Below are 23,771 nucleotides of genomic sequence, written 5' to 3' on the forward strand. Positions count from 1 at the left end.
GCACCAGTGTCTGCACTCTCCAGTCTTAGTAAATCAACCCCAGGGTGTCACTTTTTAACAAGGTAACAGCATAAAAAAGAGCAGGGACACTTAAAACTTTTTTTTATTTACAAGAGTGCATTGACTTAATTGTTGTGCAACAACCACATACAAATATTTAACAACACATACACCACATAGTGACCAACAAGGCCCACCTGGGACTATCCCATTCCTTTATGCATCAACAATGCTGACACCAAAGCAACGCTACAGGATATGAAAAATACTCAGCCAATATATGTGGCATTACTCTTGTGTGGGACTTTACAGATGCACAATGGAATGGGAGGGTCCCGGGTGTACAGTGGACCCCACTTGATGTGTCAGCTTGTCCGCCACAATATTGCAGTCCAACTATAAGTCCCTGATCGCCCCCATTACTAGTATAAAATAATTAAACAAATAATCCAATATATATATATATATATATATATATATATATATATATACACACCATAGTTTGTAGATGCTATACCTTTTGCGCAAACCAATCATAATACATATTGGGATTTTGTTTACCAAATATATGTAGCAGAATACATATTGGCCATAGCAAATGGCTTCAGCCAAACACTATGGGCCATGGGCCGTACTTTCTGCGGCAGCATCGCGTAAGCTATTTACACTACGCCGCCGCAACTTACTGGAGCAAGTGCCGTATTCCTCAAGCACTTGCTCCGTAGTTTGCGGAGGCGTAGTGTAAAAGGCCCGGCGTATCCCCGCGTATTTCAATTAAGCGCGCCCCCGTTCCGATCGAACTGCGCATGCGCGGGGCTAAAAATAGCCCAGTGCGCATGCTCCAGTTCTCGGGGGAAAACGTCAATGACGCCGACGTGTGCGTCATTGACGTAAAGTCGTATTCAAGAACGACTTAGGAAAACGACGTACCCGACGGGAAAAGACGACGCGGACCCGACACCATACTTAACATGGCATACGTGGGACTGGCGTAAGGTTACCGCTCATATAGCAGGGGTAACCTTACGCTTACGCAAACGACATAAGCGACGGTTACGCGACGCAATTTCGTTCGTGAATCGGCGTATCAGGCTCATTTGCATAAACAAATGAGACCTGAACGTAAACGCCACCTAGCGGCCGGCGGCGAATTACATTTAAGCTTACATTTACATTTAAGATCCGACAGTGTAAGTGACTTACACATGTCGGATCTTCAGCGTATCTATGAGAAAATGATTCTAGGAATCACTCGCATAGATACGCGGGTCAAAAAACAGAGATACGACAGAGTTTCCTGAGATACTCCGTCGTAACTCTTCTGAGAATATGGCCCTGTGTGTTATCATTCATATTCATATTCTCATTCATATTCTCTGAAAAATGGCCAAGGAATCATAAATTCTGCCAAAGTATGTAAACTTGAGGCTTCTGTTTATAATTTCACCAGAGATAGAACTGGATCTATTACGGTAGAAGTGTTTAGGCTAGGAAATCACACCGGAGTGATACAAAAGTTGCAGATTTCACTGTAGCATTGCCTCAAACATGCTCCAGGTGCTATGGAGAATTGCCCCGCTGGTGGGCATGACCTAGTTTAACATCCAAATTGCAATGCTTTAGGTGATGGCTCAAGAGGAAGTTATGAAGTTAGCAGTTACCAGCTAGAGGGCTATTTATTGACTTACACACTAATAGCACTTAAACAGTGCTAACAGCCAACCAACTATTTTTTGGCAACCTAATTACATAAACCATGGTTGGCTAGATTGAATTAGCACGTGCATAAGCATGTGCTTAGTGAACCAGTTATACCTCTCACCCTGTAAAGCAGGTGGGTCACTTTCAATCATTGACCATTGCTCTTACGGTACCTTTGTGATCAGCTCCGTCTGGATTTAAGTGCATTCTTTTCTGACACTCTGAGCAGCTCATTAGGAATCTTGTCACAGCTTCTCTGGGAAGGAAGGCATATGTCTCTGATATCTAAAACAAACAAAATAACATCCACAATATGAGAAACACAGAAATATTTATCATACAATATATAACAGTGAAACCATTGTACAACAGCTAAATGCAAATTCTTTATTATGCTATTGTTTACCACAAAATTGCATTCAAAAGAAAGTGTATATCTGAGCAAAATAAATGTACAATACATGCACATTTCTCCATGTTTTGTCTGTTTATAAATGCTGCAAGTATAGAAAACCCCCTGCTGATCCTGACAGAAATCCAATGAGCAACATCCCCCCCCCCCTGTTTATAGAGATGAGGATCCGGAAAGATGCTCTGAAGACACAAGTCCCTGAAACACAGAAGAAGCATGGTAATTCAGTCTTAAATCTGTTAACAAGGTTGAATCTCCTGAGCAGCTGCTGTACACTCCGAATTGGAGTCAAGATATGCTGAAATCACAAGAAGAAACAGGGCACCTCTAATGCCTCGTACACACGACCGAGGAACTCGACGGGCGAAACACATCGTTTTCCTCGTCGAGTTCCTTGTTAGGCTGTCGAGGAACTCGACAAGGCAAGTTTCTCCATTCCCGTCGAAGAAAAAGAAGACATGCTCTCTTTTGGGCTCGACGGGATCCTCGACAGTTTCCTCGTCGAAAAATGTACACACGACAGGTTTCCTCGGCAAAAAAAAAATCCCAGCAAGTTTCTTGCTGGTTTTTACCGAGAAACTCGGTCGTGTGTACGAGGCCTATGGCTTAAGACGTGTATAAACCCCAACTCTTCTGAAAAGCGATCTATGTTCAGAATGGGTTTGGTGGGTTTGCTGCCCACTGAACGTGACCGGAGTGATAATATTTGCTGTGGGCATGTGAACAACCTCGCCTGCTGCCTTTGCAGCTTAAGAAGAGGATGGGGAGCACTAAAAACATGGATTACAGTAAATGCACATTTTTAATATCCCCTAACCACAAGTCTATATGAGCCCTAAGACATGTTCACACCACGTCCGGTGGGACTGCGTTGGGTGGCTATTCCAGCGCAGTCCCAACGCATGGACAAGGCATGCAGTACTTTTTCTTAACATAAAGGGGGTTATTTTACGAAAAGGCAAATCCATTTTGCACTACAAGAGCAAACTACAAGTGCAAAGTGCACTTGAAATTGTACTGAAGGTGCAGTCGCTGTAAATCTGAGGGGTAGATCTGAAATGAGGGGAAGCTATGCTGATTTTAGTATCCAATCATGTGCAAGCTAAAATTCAGTTTTTTATTCTCCTTGCATGTTCCCCTCGGATCTACAGCGACTGCACTTCCCAGTTCACTTTCAATGCAATTTCAAGTGCACTTTGCACTTGTAGTTTGCACTTGTAGTGCAAAGTGGATTTGCCTTTCGTAAATAACCCCCACTGTGTTGCAATGCAGCAGCTGGTGTAAATGAGCCTCAAAAGTTTACAAACATTCAATATTCATCTTCATCTTCTTTGAGGGGGCCATGTTTCTTTTTGTGTCCTCATTGTAGTCTAACAAGAAGGAAACATTGATGGTTGCTGGGCATCTATCTGTGTGATGTGAAGGCCACTGAACCGATCAAACAGAACCTGCAGCTCCAGCACTTAAAGAGACATGCCTACGTTCCCCACCACTATGGTTCCTTTCTTATCACCCATATGTCACTGCTAAGTCCTGAATGTATCGAATGTGGAAGACACTAAAGGAGGTTGCAGCTCTAGAACAGGGGGATATGGAAGAAATGAGCCACCAGAGAAGTATAATCCTTTTTCTCTTGTAGAGAGTGCCAGTCTAATTACTTTGAAGACCTGACAGAATCTATTTAAAGCGGACATTCACCCTCCCGAGGATTATCTCACCTCTTCACCCTTCCTTTCTTCCTCTGCAGGAAAAGGGCATTGTTTCTATTTATTTTTTGCTTATTCCTGCCCGCCTCCCCATGTAGGTCACTGCCCGCTGTCCCTCCCAGGATATGTACATTATATATCCCAGGAGACATAGCCTTTCATTCAAGAACAGGAGGAGGGTTCAGGCCTGTCAGCGCATTATCGAGAGGCATGTCCAATGAACCCGGGAGAGGCAGCGGGCCCCTTAATGATATCAGAAAAACATTGCAGTGTGGGCGGAGCTGTGGCTAAGATGATCTCAGCAGGTCAACACGGGATCTAATGAATGGGTGAGTATTTGAAATGTCTAGATAGTACCATCAGGTAAGCGGGGCAACATTAAAAAATAAATAAAAAATGGGTAGATTGGCAAGGGTTCCTCTTTAAAATCATTGATTGTAAAATGGCTGAACTGAGAGGGGAGCCCGGTCTGCAAGAAGATTTCAGAAACATCCTGTGACCTTTTTCCTGTTTACTGTGCAGAGAGTCTGTCATGCTGCAGGCTGTCCTCAGCTAGTCCCATGAGAAAACTGTCAGGGCTACATGAGGGAGCAGCTGTTAAATTGTTAACAGTGTAAAGCTGAAAAGACATAGGCACCCGGTGTAAAGCTGAAAAGACATAGGCACCCTGTGTGTGTTGCTGCCTAAATGAAAACCTGTATTAAGCGATTACGGAGGCTGACTTAGGCCTCGTACACACGACCGAGTTTCTCGGCAAAAACCAGCAAGAAACTTGCTGTTTTTTTTTTTTTTGCAGAGGAAACCGGTCGTGTGTACACTTTTCGATGAGGAAACTGTTGAGAATCTCGTCGAGCCAAAAAGAGAGCATGTCTTCTTTTTCCTCGACGGGAATGGGGAAATTTGGCTCGCCGAGATCCTCGACAGCCTAACAAGGAACTCGACGAGCAAAACGATGTGTTTCGCCCGACGAGTTCCTCGGTCGTGTGTACAAGGCTTCACAGTATATTTCTGAAAATGATAGTTTTCTGGCTCTTGCGTATTTAAAATGGAATATTTTTCGAGTTACTAACCCAGAGCCATGCAGATCAGAAGTTCTGACTTTACATAGACTTTTCTGACCACTTGTTTATAAAAGGAATAAGCCAAAGAACCATGTAACTAGCATTTTTTTTAGGAGGTCAGAAAAGGCAACCTCTATTTTTCTCACAGTACAGGTATCTTTAAGGCCTAAAGGTGTCGGCCCACACCAGTTGGAATAGCCCATCCATTGTGGCTAAAGTGCCGGTGCAGCCTGCTTGATGCTACCCCAGGTAATATAAGGGGAAAATACAATGTCATTCTGTGACCCAAATCCTCAGACATAATAGGAGACTGCGATGTGAACCAGACAATGGAGTCAAGTATGTCAAACTTTCCTATTTCCCTGCACAGAAAAAAAACATTTATTTTAATGTGACACTGAGCCTAGGTTCACATTAAAGGGTAACTCCACTTTCATGAGAAACAAATAATATAAAGCAGGGGTGTCCAAACTTTTTTCAAAGAGAGCCAGATTTGATGAAGTGAACATGCGTGAGGAACGACCATTTTGCCTGACATTCTTTGAACAATTGCCAGGAATGCACCCGCCATTGCCAGGAATGCACCAGCCATTGGCAGGAATGCACCCACCATATTTGCCAGGAATGTACTCACGAGCGCCAAAAATTAATTACAGGAGAATCTCCTGTGTACACAGCGGCCTCTTTAATAGAAAGTCCAGCCTCCTTTGATGGACAGAACAGCCGTCCTTGGTCCTGTACCAAGGCATATACATCTTTTGTGGCCCCGGTGCTGGGAGATCTTCGGGGGGCTACAAAAGATATATATGTCTAAATAACCCGGCTGGCCGTTCAAAACTGTAACGCGGGCCGCGATTGGCCCACGGGCCGAACTTTGGACATGCCTGATATAAAGTATATAATTGTGACACAAGTCACATTGTAATTGAATATTAATAAAATGTACCTTTCTTTTTCAATCTGCAGCGCTGTAATTTTCTGTAAAATGCAATGCAATATGGTTACCTGGAGGTGGTCTGTACACAGATGGTGTATTGAATGCCCCCCAGAAATGTTGTTTCCTGCTTGCGATTGGTTTACTGATTTTCCCAGAAGTCTGCACTAAGATACTAATAAGATTTTGAGGATCCCCAGCAACAACAACAAATTTAGTTTTAGTGTCATACTCACAAGGCGAAATCATGTCTAAAGGGATCCAGGCCCTGTAACTTTCCTCAATAGAGCCCTGCAGGTTCAGCAGCTGACTGATAATTATAAAACCACTCAGATTCACATGGCCACAAACAGACAGCTATTTCTTCAGGCTCGGTTCACATATATGTGTTTTGAACTGCATACAATTCCCATGACATGTGAACAGGCATCCTTCTCTATGTAGCCGGTTCACATTTCTGCAGGCCGGCTGCTTAAAAGAGTACTGTATGTTTTTCAGTCCGGTTCAGGTGTGATTTCAAATAACATTTCACACCTGAATCGCACCCGAACCGGAAAACAAAACTGCATTGTACTCCTTTTAAAAAAAGCACAGAAACCACGGCGGCAATCTGCAACAAAGTTTGTTTGTTTGTTAAAATCTTTGCACACTGTACACATGTACATTGCTCACTCAGAGAGGTATGTTTTATTTATTTTTCTCAACAAACATGGAGTTAAGCCTCATACACATACATGATTGGATTTTCCGATGGGAAAAGTGTGATGACAGGCTGTTGTCGGAAAATCCAACCATATGCTCCATCGGACAATTGTTGTTGGGTTTTCCTCCAACAAATGTGGAATAGCAGGCTTTAAAATTTTCCGACAACAAAGGTGTGATGTCGGATTTTCCGATCATATGTACACAAGTCCTTTGGAAAAAAATCCAAAGTATGAACAGAACACGCATGCTCAGAAGCAATGCTCGCCATAACAACACTTTAGCAGAAGTTGCCCAAAGGGTAGCGCTAAAGGGCTGAAAAATCACATCGTTTCTTGTTTGTTGGCCAACAATTCTTTGCTGTTTGTATACAATACAAGTTCATGGCCAACCCCCTTCAGACAAAAGTCCTATGCTTTGTCCGATGAAAATCCGATTGTGTGTACCAGGCTTTAGTCTTTAAATCGCCCAACAAATAAATGAAATTACCCAGCCATATAAGTACCTATACAATTACCACACAAAAAAATGCAATGAAATAAAGTTCTTCTGTGAAAAGATTGAATTGAATAAGCTACACTTAACCTTGAAGTGCAACAGTAGCTGCTGTCAGAAAGAAATTTGAAGTGATTTTTACAAACTTGCAGGATGTCAATATACATTAGATTATGGTTACATGCCACTTGTGTGCCAGCATCCTGCAAGGCTTTTGTCTAAACAGCATTACAAATACTTTGTATCTTGACCTGCTTGTGTCTTAAAAACTGAAATACTTTGTGAAGCTTTCCGTGTTTTCAAAAACGTTTCTGCTGAAACTCAGAGTTTATACTCTCAGGCCTCGTACACACGACCGTTTTCCTCGACAGAATCCATCAAGAAACTTGGTGGCAGAGCTTTTTTGCTGAGGAAAATGGTCGTGTGTATGGTTTTCATCGCAAAAACTGTTGAGGAACTCGACGAGAAAAAAAGAGAACAAGTTTTCTTTTTACTCGACGGGAGTCTCAATTTCCTCGTCGTGTTCCTCGTCGGGCTGGTTTTCGACGAGAAACACGTTTGTGTGTATGCTAAGAAACCCGTGCATGCTCAGAATAAAGTATGAGACGGGAGTGCACCTTCGGTAAAAGTAGCGTTTGTAATGGAGATAACACATTCGTCACGCTGTAACAGACTGAAAAGTGCAAATCATCTCTCACCAAACTTTTACTTAACACGCAGTAACATGAGATTAGCAAAAGCAGCCCCAAGGGTTGTGCCAGTGGAATCGAACTTCCCCTGCCATTGTATGTGTTGTACGTCACCGCGTTTGAGAACTACGAGATTTGGTCTTGACAGTGTGTACGCAAAGAAAGCTTGTCAAGTTCCTCCACAAGTATGACAAGGAACTCGTCGAGGAAAACGATGTTTCATTTACGACAAGTTCCTCGGTCGTGTGTACGAGGCCTTAGTTAGAAATTACTTTTAACCCTGAACACTTGCTGGAATCCACCGTTACACTTACTTATGGAATTAGTATGAACTTTTTATTTTCCCAGATATGCAATATCTAGATAAGTGTGTATTAATAATTGGATTGCAGTCATCCTATTGATTAAGCACAACAGGGAAATATGCAGCATCATCCATAGTAGGCATCACATACAGTGCCTTTGCGAAAGTATTCGGCCCCCTTGAACTTTGCAACCTTTTGCCACATTTCAGGCTTCAAACATAAAGATATAAAACTGTAATTTTTTTGGAAGAATCAACAACAAGTGGGACACAATCATGAAGTGGAACGAAATTTATTGGATATTTCAAACTTTTTTAACAAATAAAAAACTGAAAAATTGGGCGTGCAAAATTATTCGGCCCCTTTACTTTCAGTGCAGCAAACTCTCTCCAGAAGTTCAGTGAGGATCTCTGAATGATCCAATGTTGACCTAAATGACTAATGATGATAAATAGAATCCACCTGTGTGTAATCAAGTCTCCGTATAAATGCACCTGCACTGTGATAGTCTCAGAGGTCCGTTTAAAGCGCAGAGAGCATCATGAAGAACAAGGAACACACCAGGCAGGTCCGAGATACTGTTGTGGAAAAGTATAAAGCTGGATTTGGATACAAAAAGATTTCCCAAGCTTTAAACATCCCAAGGAGCACTGTGCAACCGATAATATTGAAATGGAAGGAGTATTAGACCACTGCAAATCTACGAAGACCTGGCTGTCCCTCAAAACTTTCAGCTCATACAAGGAGAAGACTGATCAGAGATGCAGCCAAGAGGCCCATGATCACTCTGGATGAACTGCAGAGATTTACAGCTGAGGTGGGAGACTCTGTCCATAGGACAACAATCAGTCGTATACTGCACAAATCTGGCCTTTATGGAAGAGTGGCAAGAAGAAAGCCATTTCTTAAAGATATCCATAAAAAGTGTCGTTTAAAGTTTGCCACAAGCCACCTGGGAGACACACCAAACATGTGGAAGAAGGTGCTCTGGTCGGATGAAACCAAAATCGAACTTTTTGGCAACAATGCAAAACGTTATGTTTGGCGTAAAAGCAACACAACTCATCACCCTGAACACACCATCCCCACTGTCAAACATGGTGGTGGCAGCATCATGGTTTGGGCCTGCTTTTCTTCAGCAGGGACAGGGAAGATGGTTAAAATTGATGGGAAGATGGATGGAGCCAAATACAGGACCATTCTGGAAGAAATTCTGATGGAGTCTGCAAAAGACCTGAGACTGGGACGCAGATTTGTCTTCCAACAAGACAATGATCCAAAACATAAAGCAAAATCTACAATGGAATGGTTCACAAATAAACATATCCAGGTGTTAGAATGGCCAAGTCAAAGTCCAGACCTGAGTCCCACTGTCAGAATACTATGTCCCGGTGGAGAGTCCCACTGTCAGAATACTATGTCCCGGTGGAGAGTCCACTGTCAGAATACTATGTCTCGGTGGAGAGTCCCACTGTCAGAATACTATGTCCTGGTGGAGAGTCCCACTGTCAGAATACTATGTCCCGGTGGAGAGTCCACTGTCAGAATATAATGTCCCGGTGGAGAGTCCCATTATCAGAATACTATGTCCTGGTGGAGAGTCCCACTGTCAGAATACTATGTCCTGGTGGAGAGTCCCACTGTCAGAATACTATGTCCCGGTGGAGAGTCCACTGTCAGAATACTATGTCTCGGTGGAGAGTCCCACTGTCAGAATACTATGTCCTGGTGGAGAGTCCCACTGTCAGAATACTATGTCCCGGTGGAGAGTCCCACTGTCAGAATACTATGTCCCGGTGGAGAGTCCACTGTCAGAATACTATGTCTCGGTGGAGAGTCCCACTGTCAGAATACTAAGTCCCGGTGGAGAGTCCCACTGTCAGAATACTATGTCCCGGTGGAGAGTCCCACTGTCAGAATACTATGTCCCGGTGGAGATTCCACTGTCAGAATACTATGTCTCGGTGGAGAGTCCCACTGTCAGAATACTATGTCCCGGTGGAGAGTCCCGCTGTCAGAATACTATGTCCTGGTGGAGAGTCCCACTGTCAGAATACTATGTCCCGGGGGAGATTCCCACTGTCAGAATACTATGTCCTGGTGGAGAGTCCCACTGTCAGAATACTATAAAAGGGGAGCTAAAATAGTTAATGAGTTTTAAAAATACAATTATTCATCAATATCAGTGACCTCAACTCAATGATACATGAGCTGTGATCATTGTCAGAATTTATGTATTTTTTTAATAAACTAATTGGACTAATTAGGGCAGCTACAAACCTATCTATGTTGGAATGTGGCCATACTGTGCTTTGTCACATGTAGCAGTGTATAATACTTGGTGTGAACTTGCTTGCAGCATGCAGCAGAGGTGCAGCTGTGAGCAAGTTAACAAAGGGCAGCAATTTCACAGCTATTTCAGCACATTTGCACAGACAGATGGAAATTATACCTTGCCGAGTAGGTCAGCAGCTTTACCTAACCCAGACTTTCAATGAATCGCTTTCCAATTCTGCTTCTTTTTCTCCTTTTGAAAGCAGAATAATCAAAACACAAGGACTTTACTTTTCAAATTTAGGACTCAGCTTTTCAGCTGAACCCATGAATTAATTAACTAGCATTACTAATTTTAAATCACTATAAGCATATGAGCTGGGTAGATTTATGTTTTTTCCTTTTTTAATTGTATGAAATGTAGATGTATTACAGGTCATATGTTTACTTCAAAATTTACAGTATGTTATATAAGGACTGTACTTACAAAGACGTTCTCAACAGACGTTCTCAATGGGGATCAAAACATTAACGTCTGTTGATGACGAAACGTCGTCTGGGAAGGCGCACACTGACGTCACCGCGTTCCATCTGAAGGAGGAAGGGCTCCTATTGCCGGCCGGCATACATACATGCTTTTAATCATGAGATGTTTGTAAGTACATGTCTTATGCATTTTTATTAAATATTTCGTACGGTATCACGCTATGGTCCGTTTTTATTTATATACCGAGGATATGTTCAATCGTCGATGTGGTGCAATTTGAGATCTGCTCCCTGGATCCCTCCCCAGTCTGATGCTAATCTGATGTGGAGCCCATTGAATAGAATCTGTCTACATGCCTAATGTTTGGGTGGTTCTGGTAAGCGGCTTTCAGTTTGGTGGTGGTGCGTTCACACTGAAGTTTTGCTGACACATGGTGGTGCTGCTACGAACTTTTTATTGGACTGAATGTGCTTTTATTCATTTTATCTATTATCATTGCTTTTTACCAGCCTGATATCTGGTTTCCTACTTGGCGCAGTTTACTTTTATATTGGACTTTATATGCTGATCACATTTCTTCTGCTGCCTTGACGCATATATATTTAGAACGTTTTTGACAAGCGCAGTTTTTTCTCCCTATCTTATATAAGGAGTCTAGTGGGGGGATATGGCCCTCTAAAAAGTAAACTTTATTGTACAGTACAATGCCGCACCATGGTGCAGTCTAAGTTTGAATGTATGCTGAGATGAGGTTGTATCGCAAAAACTGCATGCCTCATGTATCGCAAGTTTTTACAAGAAATGGAGCTACTTCCCCTCAGCTACCAATCAGATTTCAACTTGACTTTCAATTAGAAATTCGATTGGTGGCTATAGGGAAATAATATAACCCCTAATAGGAGAAAATTCATACATCAGGCCATGTATGCTATAGACAGCTCAATCACTTACTGGTATATCAAACACAGCTAAGATCACTGCAGCAAAAAAACAGAAGTAGGGATAGGCTGACAATTTAGTACATACAGTGTTTCCCCAAAAATAAGTCCGGTCTTATATTAATTTTAGCAACAAAAGACCCAGTAAGGCTTATTTTCGTGGTAGTCATGTGCTGTCTTCTCTCTCCCTCTCCCTCCCTGCCTGTCAGGAATCCCCAGTGGTCAGTGGTGTAAAATCCTAGAATGCACTGTATTACAGTATTATATAATGTAAACTGTATATGTTTCTGCAATCTATTTGTAAAAAAATACCTTCTTTTAGTGCCTCGGCACTTCAGTGACCTGCCAGACCCCTCCCTGTTCCGAGCACTGCAGGGGAGGCAAGATCCCCCGCTGACAGCTGGGAGAAGAGGAGAGCAGTGGGAGGTCAACTGAGCGGTGCTATATGAAGGTATTTATCACAAATAGATTACAGAAACATACACAGTTTACAGTATATAATACTGTAATACAGTGCATTCTAGGATTTTACAACCCCTTTAAACTAGGGCTTATTTTGTGGGTAGGCCTTATATTGCCCAAAATCATTTATAGAATATTTCCAGCTGTCACTAGTTCCCAAGGAAGCTGTATCTCTGGCAACCACTGACATCACCGGAAATCTCCCCCCACTTAAAGAGGTTGTAAACCTCTGCACAAAAAAAAGACGCTGCAAGACAAAGGCATAATGAGCTAGTATGCATCGCATACTAGCGCATTATGAAATACTTATCTTAGAACAAAGCTGTTGCAGCGGTCCCAGCACACCGATGTCATGGCCGACATCTTTTCCGGAGCTTCTTCCGGATTAGCGGGCTCCCGTGCTGTGATTGGCAAAAAAAGCCCAATCCCGCGACAACGTTCACGGCACCAGCTCAGAAGGAACGGCACATGTGGGCCATTCCTTCAGAGCGCATGCGCCAGTGATGTCACTGGCTGCACGCACTGCAAATATCTCCTAACCTATAAAGGTTTAGGAGATATTTTCACTACCTAGAGGTAAGCCTTTGCTATAGGCTTACCTATAGGTAAAAGTCTGCAGAAGTTTACTTCCTCTTTAAGCAAAGGGGTGAGGATAGCAGTGATGCCACTGGTCATAGTACCTTGGCTATGAGTACTGTTTGTTGTTTTTTGGCAAGCCAGTCAGCATCGTGATCGACAATGGATTTTTTTAAGGATTTTGATATTTTTAATAAAGGACTTGTCAAACATTTGAGTGTCTTTATTTCTGAGTTACAGTTCTTTTTTTGTGAATAAGTCTGGTTCCATGCCCAAGTTAAGGGTCTGGTATGGATTTTTTGGGGATCTCATTCAACGAGAACACCTTAGGCCCCATACACACGATAGAATCCATCCGCTGAAAAATCCCAGCGAATGGGTTTCAGCGGATAGATCCTATGGTGTGTACACTCCAGCGGATCTTTTTCCGCAGATATTTATCCCCTGGGATGGATTCCAGCAGATAAATATTTGCTGACATGCTAAACAAATCTATCCGCTGGAATCCATCCCAACGGATGGATCCGCTGGTCTGTATAGACTCACCGGATCCATCCGTCCGAAGGGATCCCCCGCATGCGTCGTAATGATTCGACGCATGCGTGTAATTCCTTATATGACAGCGTCGCGCACGTCACCGCGTCATAATCGCGGCGACGGCGCGACACGTCATCGTCAGAGGATTTCGGCGCGGATTTCAATGCGATGGTGAGTACACTCCATCGCATGGAAATCCGCACAAATCCTCGAGAGGATTTATCCGCGGAAACGGTCCGCTGGACCGTATTCTCGGATAAATCCTCTCGTGTGTATGGGGCCTTAAAATCTGTGCCAGACAAAAAACTTGGATTCCTAGTAAGTGACATTCATTGCCAGCATCTTAAAAACAAAAAAAAACAGCACACAGACCCCCCCCCCCCTTCTTCAAAGGTCCCACAAAATACATAACAGACCATTGGTGGGGTCTGTGTGCTGTTTTGTATTTTTTATTATTTGTATGTTAATAATTTTAAACACTTTTTTTCTTTTGCAAATGTCCATGCTGCGGACATCCCACACACATGCAAAAATCAGCAGGGGTCCTGAAAAATAAAATGGTGGTTGTTGTTTTTTTATGTCATACGATATTTGCACAGCGACTTATCGAAAGCAAATTTTCAGGTACTTCAAAATTTTCAATTTTGGAACAAATGGAATGAAAACCACATAACCTGTTAGAAATGTGTTCATTTGAGAAGAATTTTCCATCCTGCTCTGCATGCACAGCTCAGTTTATATGTTGTAGAAGACTGAGCAGGCAGGTTGGTTTATTTAATAGCAGAAGCATTGGTGTGCATTATGGTGTGCATCCCAGAGCACAAACACATATGGGTGTATATCAGCAGAGCAGTGGATGATGTCAATAGAGCAGAGTTCGGTGTCAGTAGGGCAGTTGAGGGTGTCAGTAGTTTATTATTTTTTTTCAATTTTTTTTTTCATTTTTTAGGAGCTCCGTTGGGGGGCTTTGATGAAATATTAAGGGTCTAAACAGAACCCTAATGTCTCACTTTTGAGACAGGGAAAGGAACAGAGGACAGGCATTCCCCAATCCCTTTCCCTGCAGCCTCAGATGCACTGGGCAGTGAATGAATGGGAAGTGCTCTGTGCTGAGCGGCTTCCTGTTCATTCACAAACTCAAGCATAATAAACATATTTTATTATGCTCAGTATAGAATGAACACAGGAGCGATCTGTACAGATCACTGACTTTGTTCATTTAGAGAATGAAGGTGATAAATTAAATATTTACTGGCCCCTTCCCCTGCTCTCCATCCTGAAACATCCCCCACAGCAGCCTGTGGGATAGCAGAGGAGGGAAGCCTGAAGCACTGCAGGGAAGAGACAAGGGGCGCCAGGAAGCAGAGGGGTAATTAGGGTGTGCCCAGGCACACCCTGTGCACATGCTTATATGCAGAAGAGAGGTTGCATGTTTCTTCTGCAAAAAAAATCCTGTCTGCTTGCAGTTTTGACAGCGGGACATTTCTTCCACTTTAAGGTAAATACTGCAAAATTATGTAAAATATGTGCTAGCTGTAAATGTATCATGCATTGAAGTTATCAGGTTCAGATACATGATGTATTTGCATTTAAAACTTTGTTAAAGAGTGCCTGTGTATAAGTACTGGTTGACTTTAAGTTCAAAGCGCTCAGCTGTGGCATTTCTTCTAACTGGGAAGAGCATACTTTTACACGTGAGGATTACAAAACTTAATAACAGAAGGCTTTGTTTTGCCATTTTAATGTGACATGGATTCCGCTGTATCAGTAACCTTCACTTCATAATATGTGGGTACGAGGACCACATACAAAAGAAAAAATGTGCATTTGTGTGTGTATATATATATATATATACACACATCTATATATCATCAAAATGAAAAAAAATATATATATAGCTTGTTTGTGTGTAATATAAGGGTTTAGGCAAACACCTCAATACACAAATAAAAAAGATTAATATATATATATATATATATATATATATATATATATATATATATATATATATATACATACACACACACACATATATATCATCTATGTATATATATATAAAGCATATTAGGTGATGTGCATCTCTGTAATGAGAAGGTGTGTGGTCTAATGACATCAACACCCTATATCAGGTGTGCATAATTATTAGTCAACTTCCTTTCCTTTGGCAAAATGGGTCAAAAGAAGGACTTGACAGGCTCAGAAAAGTCAAAAATAGTGAGATATCTTGCAGAGGGATGCAGCACTCTTAAAATTGCAAAGCTTCTGAAGCGTGATCATCGAACAATCAAGAGTTTCATTCAAAATAGTCAACAGGGTCGCAAGAAGCGTGTGGAAAAACCAAGGCGCAAAATAACTGCCCATGAACTGAGAAAAGTCAAGCGTGCAGCTGCCAAGATGCCACTTGCCACCAGTTTGGCCATATTTCAGAGCTGCAACATCACTGGAGTGCCCAAAAGCACGAGGTGTGCAATACTCAGAGACATGGCCAAGGTAAGAAAGGCTGAAAGACGACGACCACTGAACAAGACACACAAGCTGAAACGTCAAGACTGGGCCAAGAAATATCTCAAGACTGATTTTTCTAAGGTTTTATGGACTGATGAAATGAGAGTGAGTCTTGATGGGCCAAATGGATGGGCCCGTGGCTGGATTGGTAAAGGGCAGAGAGCTCCAGTCCGACTCAGACGCCAGCAAGGTGGAGGTGAAGTACTCGTTTGGGCTGGTATCATCAAAGATGAGCTTGTGGGGCCTTTTCGGGTTGAGGATGGAGTCAAGCTCAACTCCCAGTCCTACTGCCAGTTTCTGGAAGACACCTTCTTCAAGCAGTGGTACAGGAAGAAGTCTGCATCCTTCAAGAAAAACATGATTTTCATGCAGGACAATGCTCCATCACACGCGTCCAAGTACTCCACAGTGTGGCTGGCAAGAAAGGGTATAAAAGAAGAAAAACTAATGACATGGCCTCCTTGTTCACCTGATCTGAACCCCATTGAGAACCTGTGGTCCATCATCAAATGTGAGATTTACAAGGAGGGAAAACAGTACACCTCTCTGAACTATATATATATATATATTAATATTTTTTATTTGTGTATTGAGAAGTTTGCCTAAACCCTTATATTACACACAAACAAGCTCTATATATATATATATATATATATATATATATATATATATATATATATATATATATATATTTTTTTTTTTTTTTCATTTTTTCATTTTGTTAGCAAGTGTGGATGTGTTAATGTAAGCTGAGCAAAGTAAAAAAAAAAAGGAAATAAGATAAAGAACGCAAGAGTTACAGGTCATAGATGAGTAAATGAATATATATCAGTAAGACTGTAAAAGCAAATCTCATGTGGCCCCTGGGATACAAGATTGATTGACTCTGTAGTTTAGCATGTGTCTTTAACCAGAAAGTCATAAAAAACCTGCTGCAGGTTTGTGTAAAGATTTGATCAACTGTGTACGCAGCGATAAAAGGACATATGATACCTGTCATATGAAGCTGCTTCTGTTATCATATACACCCCTGTAAGGTTATGAAGCTGCGGCACAACTAGACTTTAGTTCCATTATATAGCACGCAGATGACATTACTTACGGCTCATCTGTATACATGAATGTTATGTTTAAAGTGTATTTCCAATGTGCAGTCAAATTTGATATAAAAAAACACTATATACATTAGTTATGTGTTCCCATTACCACAGTGTACCTAAAAATAAAATATTTATTTTTACCTTTCAAAATGTTTATTTGGAGCATGCCTTCAGCAAACTGCAAGTTACTCTAACAAATTTGAAAAGAAAGGAAATTCAATCTGTCTTCACTGACAGTGAGGGACACGAGTTGCCTCTCAATAACATACAATAAAAAAAAGCCAGATTCTAGATCTTAAACCCTTTAAGACATGCAGTGGTCAAATCTAGTTTACAACTGGTAACGAGATCTGCCAGTACAGTACAGGCAAGGCTTAATTACAGTAAACATGAACTCCCCAGCACCCTCTGCATAAGAACATGTCAGTTTTGTATTTTTCAGAAAGAAATAAAGTAAATTGTGAGCGGCTGTTGTGTTACGGGAATGAGAACATGTACCAAATATAAAATAGGCGTTATCCAAAATTGGCTGCAAAACTGGAAATACATTTTAAGTACGAATAGCTGAGAGTTATGGGCTAGGGATGCGTTATGTATATAGTTTACTTTCACTGAGGGCATATTTTGAGTTATTTAGCAGCATGAGTGAGGAAAAGTTAACCACTTGACTTCTGGAAGGTTTTACCCCCTTAATGACCACAGCATTTTTTGCCATTCAGTACTGCGCTACTTTAACTGGCTATTGTGCAGTAATGCAATGCTGTACGCAAATGAAATTTATGTAATTTTTGTGGAGCTTTCTTTTGGTTGTATTTGATCACCACTGAGTTTTTTTTTATTATTATATACATGATAATTTAATTCAAATTTTGAAAAAAACTATGTTTTTTACTTTCTGTTATGAAACATAAAAAATAAAAAAATAAAATTCCTTCATCCATTTCAGCCAAAATGTATTCTGCTATATGTCTTTAGGGGGGAAACAATTCCAATAAGTGTATATTCATTGGTTTGCGTGAACGCTATAAATGTTATAGCGTCTACAAATAATAGCATATACTGGAATTTATAATTTTTTTACTAGTAAAACTGTGGGACTGTGATAGTGCAGTGGGAAATCTGACACTAACTGACACTGGGTGGGAACTGACTAAGTGACACTGACATTACAAGTAATACAGTGATTAACACTAATACTATACACTGTACTAATGACACTGGCTGGGAAGGGGTTAACATCTAAGTTGCAATGAAAGAGTAACTGTGTGCCTAACAATGTGTAAAGTGTGCAATATGTTCTGCTTTTACTAGTAGATATGACTGATTTAAAAATAAAAATAAAAAATAAAACAGCCTAATTTCCGCTTTGTGTGCAGAGCCCTGTGTTGTTAGTAAACACAGAGCTCTGTACTGGGATTCGCTAAGCCGACCAGCATGTCCCAGCCATAAGTATTTGTCTGGGACCTGCTGACCAACTTGTACTGTATCGAATCAGCCCCCTACCCAGAAATGCCACGCAGAGTGGCCGATCCATCGCCATATATGTGTATGGGGCGGTCTGCAAGTAGTTAAAGTCTCTGTAGATATACCCATTAGTGAAATTACTCAAATGTCAAATTCCGACACCAAGGGTGTCACCGAATTAGGAAACAAAGTGAAAGGTCTCCTTTTGCTTTCTGAAGACATATAAAGCCCAAAAAAATAAGAAGGAATTTTGATAAAATAAGTTTTACTACTGTTTCTGCCTCAGCTGGAGAGATTTTCTCTTATTTTCCGCTGCAATGAGAGAGGGACAGTTTTAGAAACATGTCCTTCCCCAATTCACCTGCTGGTGGCACTGAGCAATTGTCTGCCTGCATAGGCGTGTGCACAGGGTGTGCCGGGTGTGCCCAGGCACACCCTAATCATCCTGTGCAGCACAGATTCCCCCTACTACCCTGGCTCCCCCTCCTTCCCTCTGCAGCACGGCCGACTTCCCTCCTCTCCTGCCAGCTGTTTCTGGGGGGATGTCTTAGGATGAGTGAGGGAAGGGGCCGGTACATATGTATTTACCAGCCCCTTTCCCTTTCTGAATGAACATCGTGAGTGATCGGTAGAGTGTATTTGAGCTTTGGGGTGCACACCCTAATTCAATAGGCTGCGCACACCTATGTCTGCCTGTTATTTGGGGAGGCCTGCATGGGTGTTTTTCCTGCAGTCATCAATTATTTTATCATGAATCACCACATGATCCTGGCTGCACCAACCAGCCAATTATTTGTTATCTACCCTGATCCACTACATTGCTTTGTATCCTACCTGATACAATGAATTGGTGGTTCCCAGTCCTACCATCCCTTATTAACCTCTATACCAGGGATCTTCAAACTACGTCCCTCCAGTTGTTCAGGAACTACAATTCCCATCATGCCTAGTCATGTCTGTGAATGTCAGAGGTTTACAATGCCTCATGGGATGTGTAGTTCCGCAACAGCTGGAGGGCCGTAGTTTGAGGATCCCTTCTCTATACTGTGTACCACTTTGTATCACTTGCTCGTTGCTGTGTCCTTGTTGGTATTGCTCACTATTTGCTGCACTCATTGATAATTAAACATACTAATATTGCATATACTCTGGAGTTTACGATCTGGTAGTTATAATATTTTCAACAGCATTCCAACACCGGTTTCCTGACAGGCAGAACGTGATGGACACTAGGGTGGCAATACAAACCGTAAAATGCTTGTTCTTCTATTTGTTCTAATAATATGTTAACATGGGAGATTTGACAATTAGCCACTAGAGGGAGATTTCACTAAAATCATTCAGCCTCTATGTTAAGACATAATATTATCCTGACATGGAAATTAAACAGTTAATTCTTCCCAAGAAAACATCTTGCAATATTTTGTCATTGTCTGGAATGAATGGGGAATGGTGATGAGGTCCATAATGATTCACCAGTTAAAGGAAGCAAAAAGCAAACGTAAAGAAAATGCATCTTCATGCACTGAGCATGCAGAATACATTACACAACATGCTTCTTTATTGATTTTGATTGGTCAGGAATGAAAATACTGGTTACCTGTAAGGTATAATAAGGGCAATTCCATATCACCTTTAGCCCCATGCCCCAGGATTACTGAGAGCGGCATAACATGCCTAAAGGTCATCAATGCGGAGATGGGGACTGATTTAGTTTGTTTTAATAAATGTTTTTGTTTTTTTTCCTTTCTGCTTTTCACCCACTGCTAAAAGGTCTAACCCTTTAAAAAACATTACATAGCCATATAGGGAGCAGTAATGAGCGTGGGTTCAGTCCTATTCCAGAAGGAAACTTTCAATGCTGGGCCAATCAATTACAATTAGGGATTGCCCTTCCCACAGCTGCATATACGCAATGTAGCGATAATTCTTTGCGTCAAGCATCCCGGTCTCTTTGTGTACATGCAGCTGTGGGGTAGGAAATCCCCCGCCTGAAGCCGATTGGCCTGGCACCATAGGTGTGCGCAGGGGGTGTGCCAGGTGTACCTGGGCGCACCCTAATCACCCTGTGCGCCAGGTCCAATGATTAGGCAGTACAGCCTGCCCTCCTGTACCAGGCCCAATTGATTCAAAAGGGGGGCCTAGGCACCTGCCCAGCTTGAGGACATGCTGTACTGCCTTATTGCAGCTACCCATCCTCTTGTTCCTCCCCCTGCAACGCTGCCAGCTTCTGCTCCTCTCCTTCCCTCCTTCTACGCTTCAGGGGATTCAGTTCTAGCATCTGCGCCTCCATCCTGTCCTCAATTTCTTTCTCTTAAATGTAGAACATTGGGGGGGCTGTGGAGAACCCTGATATTTCACCAAAGCCCCCCAAAAGGCTAGTTAAAAAATGTTAAAAAAAATAGGGACCCGTGTTCAGGTGGTTTTCACTCAGTATATTCTGCCATGGCTGTGAAGCAAAGCATCCCGGCTGTGACATGTGTAGACCCCTAGCCACTGCCTTTGTTTCTCTGTGTTTGAGCTTTGGGGTGCACACCCTAATGCCTTGTACACAAGATCGGAATTTAAGATGGAAAAAGTCCGACTGACTTTTTCCATCGGATATTCCGATCGCGTGTAGCCCCATCAGAGTTTTTTCATCAGCTATTCTGATGAATTCCATCAGAGTTTAGATATAGAACATGTTCTATTTTACTCCGATGAAATTCCGTCGGAATTCCAATGTGATTTGGCCGGGCAAAAGCCCAATCGTGTGTACAAGGCATAATGCAATAGGCTGCGCACACCTATGCCTGGCACTGATAGTTTCCTTCTGGGTTCGAGTCACACACCTGTCATCCCCTACATTGGTTTCATGTGGGTCAGCTATGTTAGAGGGCAGTAAAGAAGAACTACTGTGTAGCACAGCAGGAAGCAGGACATGCATATGTAATGAAAAACATACTATTCCCATATACATACTGGGGTAGATCCACGTACATCGGCGCATTAATCCGTCGGGCGTAGCGTATCTAAGATACACTACGCCGCCGTAACTTTTTTTTTTCGAATCCTCAAAGAATTTGTGCCGTAAATTACGGCGGCGTAGTGTATCTTTGGCGGCGTAATGGCGCGGCATTCAAATCTCTGTGATGGGGGCGTGTTTTATGTAAATACGTCGTGACCCGACGTAAACAACGTTTTTTTTTTTAGCTGCGCATGCGCCGTCCGTGGGGGTATCCCAGTGCGCATGCTCGAAATGAAACCGAAACAAGCCAATGTTCTAAGACAGTGACGTCATTCTACGCAAATCCCTATTCGCGAACAACTTACGCAAAGGACGTAAAAAATTCAAAATGCAAGGCGGGAACGACGGCCATACTAAACATTGAGTACGCCTCATAATAGCAGGTTTAACTATACGCCGGAAAAACCCGAACGCAAACGACGTAAAAAAATGCGCCGGCCGGACGTACGTTCGTGGATCGCCGTAACAAGCTAATTTGCATACTCAACGCGGAAATCGTTGGAAACGCCACCTAGCGGCCGCCGAAAATTTGCACCTAAGATCCGACGGCATACTAAGACGAACGCCTGTCGGATCGATCCGAGATGCCCACGTATCTTGTTTTGTAGATACAAAACAAAGATACGACGCGCAAAGTTTGAAATTACGTGGCGTATCAAGAGATACGCCGGTGTAATTCTTCTATGGATTTGGCTCACTGTTCATAATTACTAACTACACAGAAAAAAGGGTTTTCATAACAATACCATGATAAGATTTACCTCAATCTGACAGATTTTACATGTATTTGTATATATAAAAATCACCATAAAACCTACACCTTTAAACTATTCTTCTTCCTTTTGGCCGTAGTTATGAATAATCAGCATTACATTACATCAACGAAATATTCTCTTTGGGCTAGTCAATCAGTGATTAGGTCATCTTTGTCTAAATGGCTATATTTAGCTGCGGCACCCTGCTATGAATTCCGGCCTCTATAAAAGTTCCCTAATGAACGCTAATGCTCGCTTCCACAGGAGAATCTAACGACACATATCTGAGGCCCCGTACACACGACAGAGGAACTCGACGTGCTTGGCACGTCGAGTTCCTCGTCGAGTTCTGGGATGAAGCCGCCGAGGAGCTCGGCGGGCCGCCTTCTCCCATTGAACAACGAGAAAATAGAGAACATGTTCTCTATTTTCTCGTCGAGCTCCTCGGCGGCTCCATCGAGCCAAAACTGTACAGACGACAGAGTTTCTCGGCAGAATCCGGGTTTTGACCGAGTTTCTCGGTGAATTCTGCCGAGAAACTCTGTCGTGTGTACGGGGCCTGACAGTCTCAAAGCAATGGAAACTGTTGGGGAAACTTTTCAGTGGTAGAATGCCACTGAAGTTGGACACAACCAGATTTCTATTTACAAGGTCTGCTTATCACCCTCCAAAAATACGGTATATATAACCAATTTTGGATAGTACTTCTTTTTAACACACATGACTTTCTCGACCCTTCCCTTCCTGAGGCAATTGCCCAACAAATCCAGTAACATTTCACAATCTTCGGCACATACTGTTTTACTGATGAGAGCAGTGCAGAGTCCAATGGTAGTACAAAGTATGTTCTCCAATAAACAGCAAGGCTTTTGTGTACAGCAGTCAAATCAACGAAAGATGATATCTGATTGGTTGATCAGGGTAACTGTACATTACTTTCTGCTGTGTGGATAACAATCAAGGCAGTTGGAGCTTCCCTGTTATTATCCATTAAAGCCTGGTACAGAGGGAAATCAGCTTGGGTTGTAGGTAAGAGCGTAAACTATAGCTACAGTGGACCATGCAACGCTGATCAGGCCCAGTACTGACTCTCTACTGAAGCACTCATGGCCATGACATTAAACAAATTAGATAAACTGATATACACTGTGATACGGTTTTTTTTAGCTCAGTGGTAGCGGCATTTTAGTAAATACATGCCAGTCCGAACTGTTGTTAAAGCGGAACTTCACCCAAAAGGGGAAGTTCTGCCCTTCCTATTCCTCCCCCTCCTCCTTCACATTTGGTACTTTTTTGGGAGGAGGGGAGCAGGTAGCAGTTTGACAGTTACCCAATCCCCTATTTTACGGTCGGATTGCTTGGCAATCAAAGTAGAAGTTTGGCGCCCCTCCTTCCCCTGCAGCATTCTGAGACACATCAGAGATCCCAGAAGACTATGGGATCATTCCCAGAGTGCAGTGCGGCTTGCGCATACCCAGTGGGAAGCCAGCTGTGAAGCTGTAACATTTCACTGTCAGTTTCCCCTAGTTAATATGACAGCACCTGGACCTGAATGAAGCGGATTTAGGAATTGGCTCAGGTGAGGACAGCAATGGATCCTGGGGCAGGCAGGTGTCCTTTTATTATAAGTCAGCAGCTACAGTATTTGTAGTTGCTGACTA

The 23,771-nt window shown here is 42.3% G+C and overlaps 1 protein-coding gene across 2 annotated transcripts in view; it reads right to left on the bottom strand.

The window, feature by feature from the left end:
- The window catches only part of NOL4 (nucleolar protein 4), a 359,633-nt gene that overhangs the window by 125,559 nt on the left and 210,303 nt on the right, over nt 1-23,771 (bottom strand). For both annotated transcript variants that reach the window (XM_040354134.1, XM_040354133.1), the window contains exon 3: nt 1,875-1,986. In XM_040354134.1, coding sequence (XP_040210068.1) covers nt 1,875-1,986 — 112 coding nt within the window. The remainder of the gene's footprint in view (nt 1-1,874; nt 1,987-23,771) is intronic.

Source organism: Rana temporaria, chromosome 5 (assembly GCF_905171775.1).
Source record: "Rana temporaria chromosome 5, aRanTem1.1, whole genome shotgun sequence".
Taxonomy (NCBI): Eukaryota; Metazoa; Chordata; class Amphibia; order Anura; family Ranidae; genus Rana; species Rana temporaria.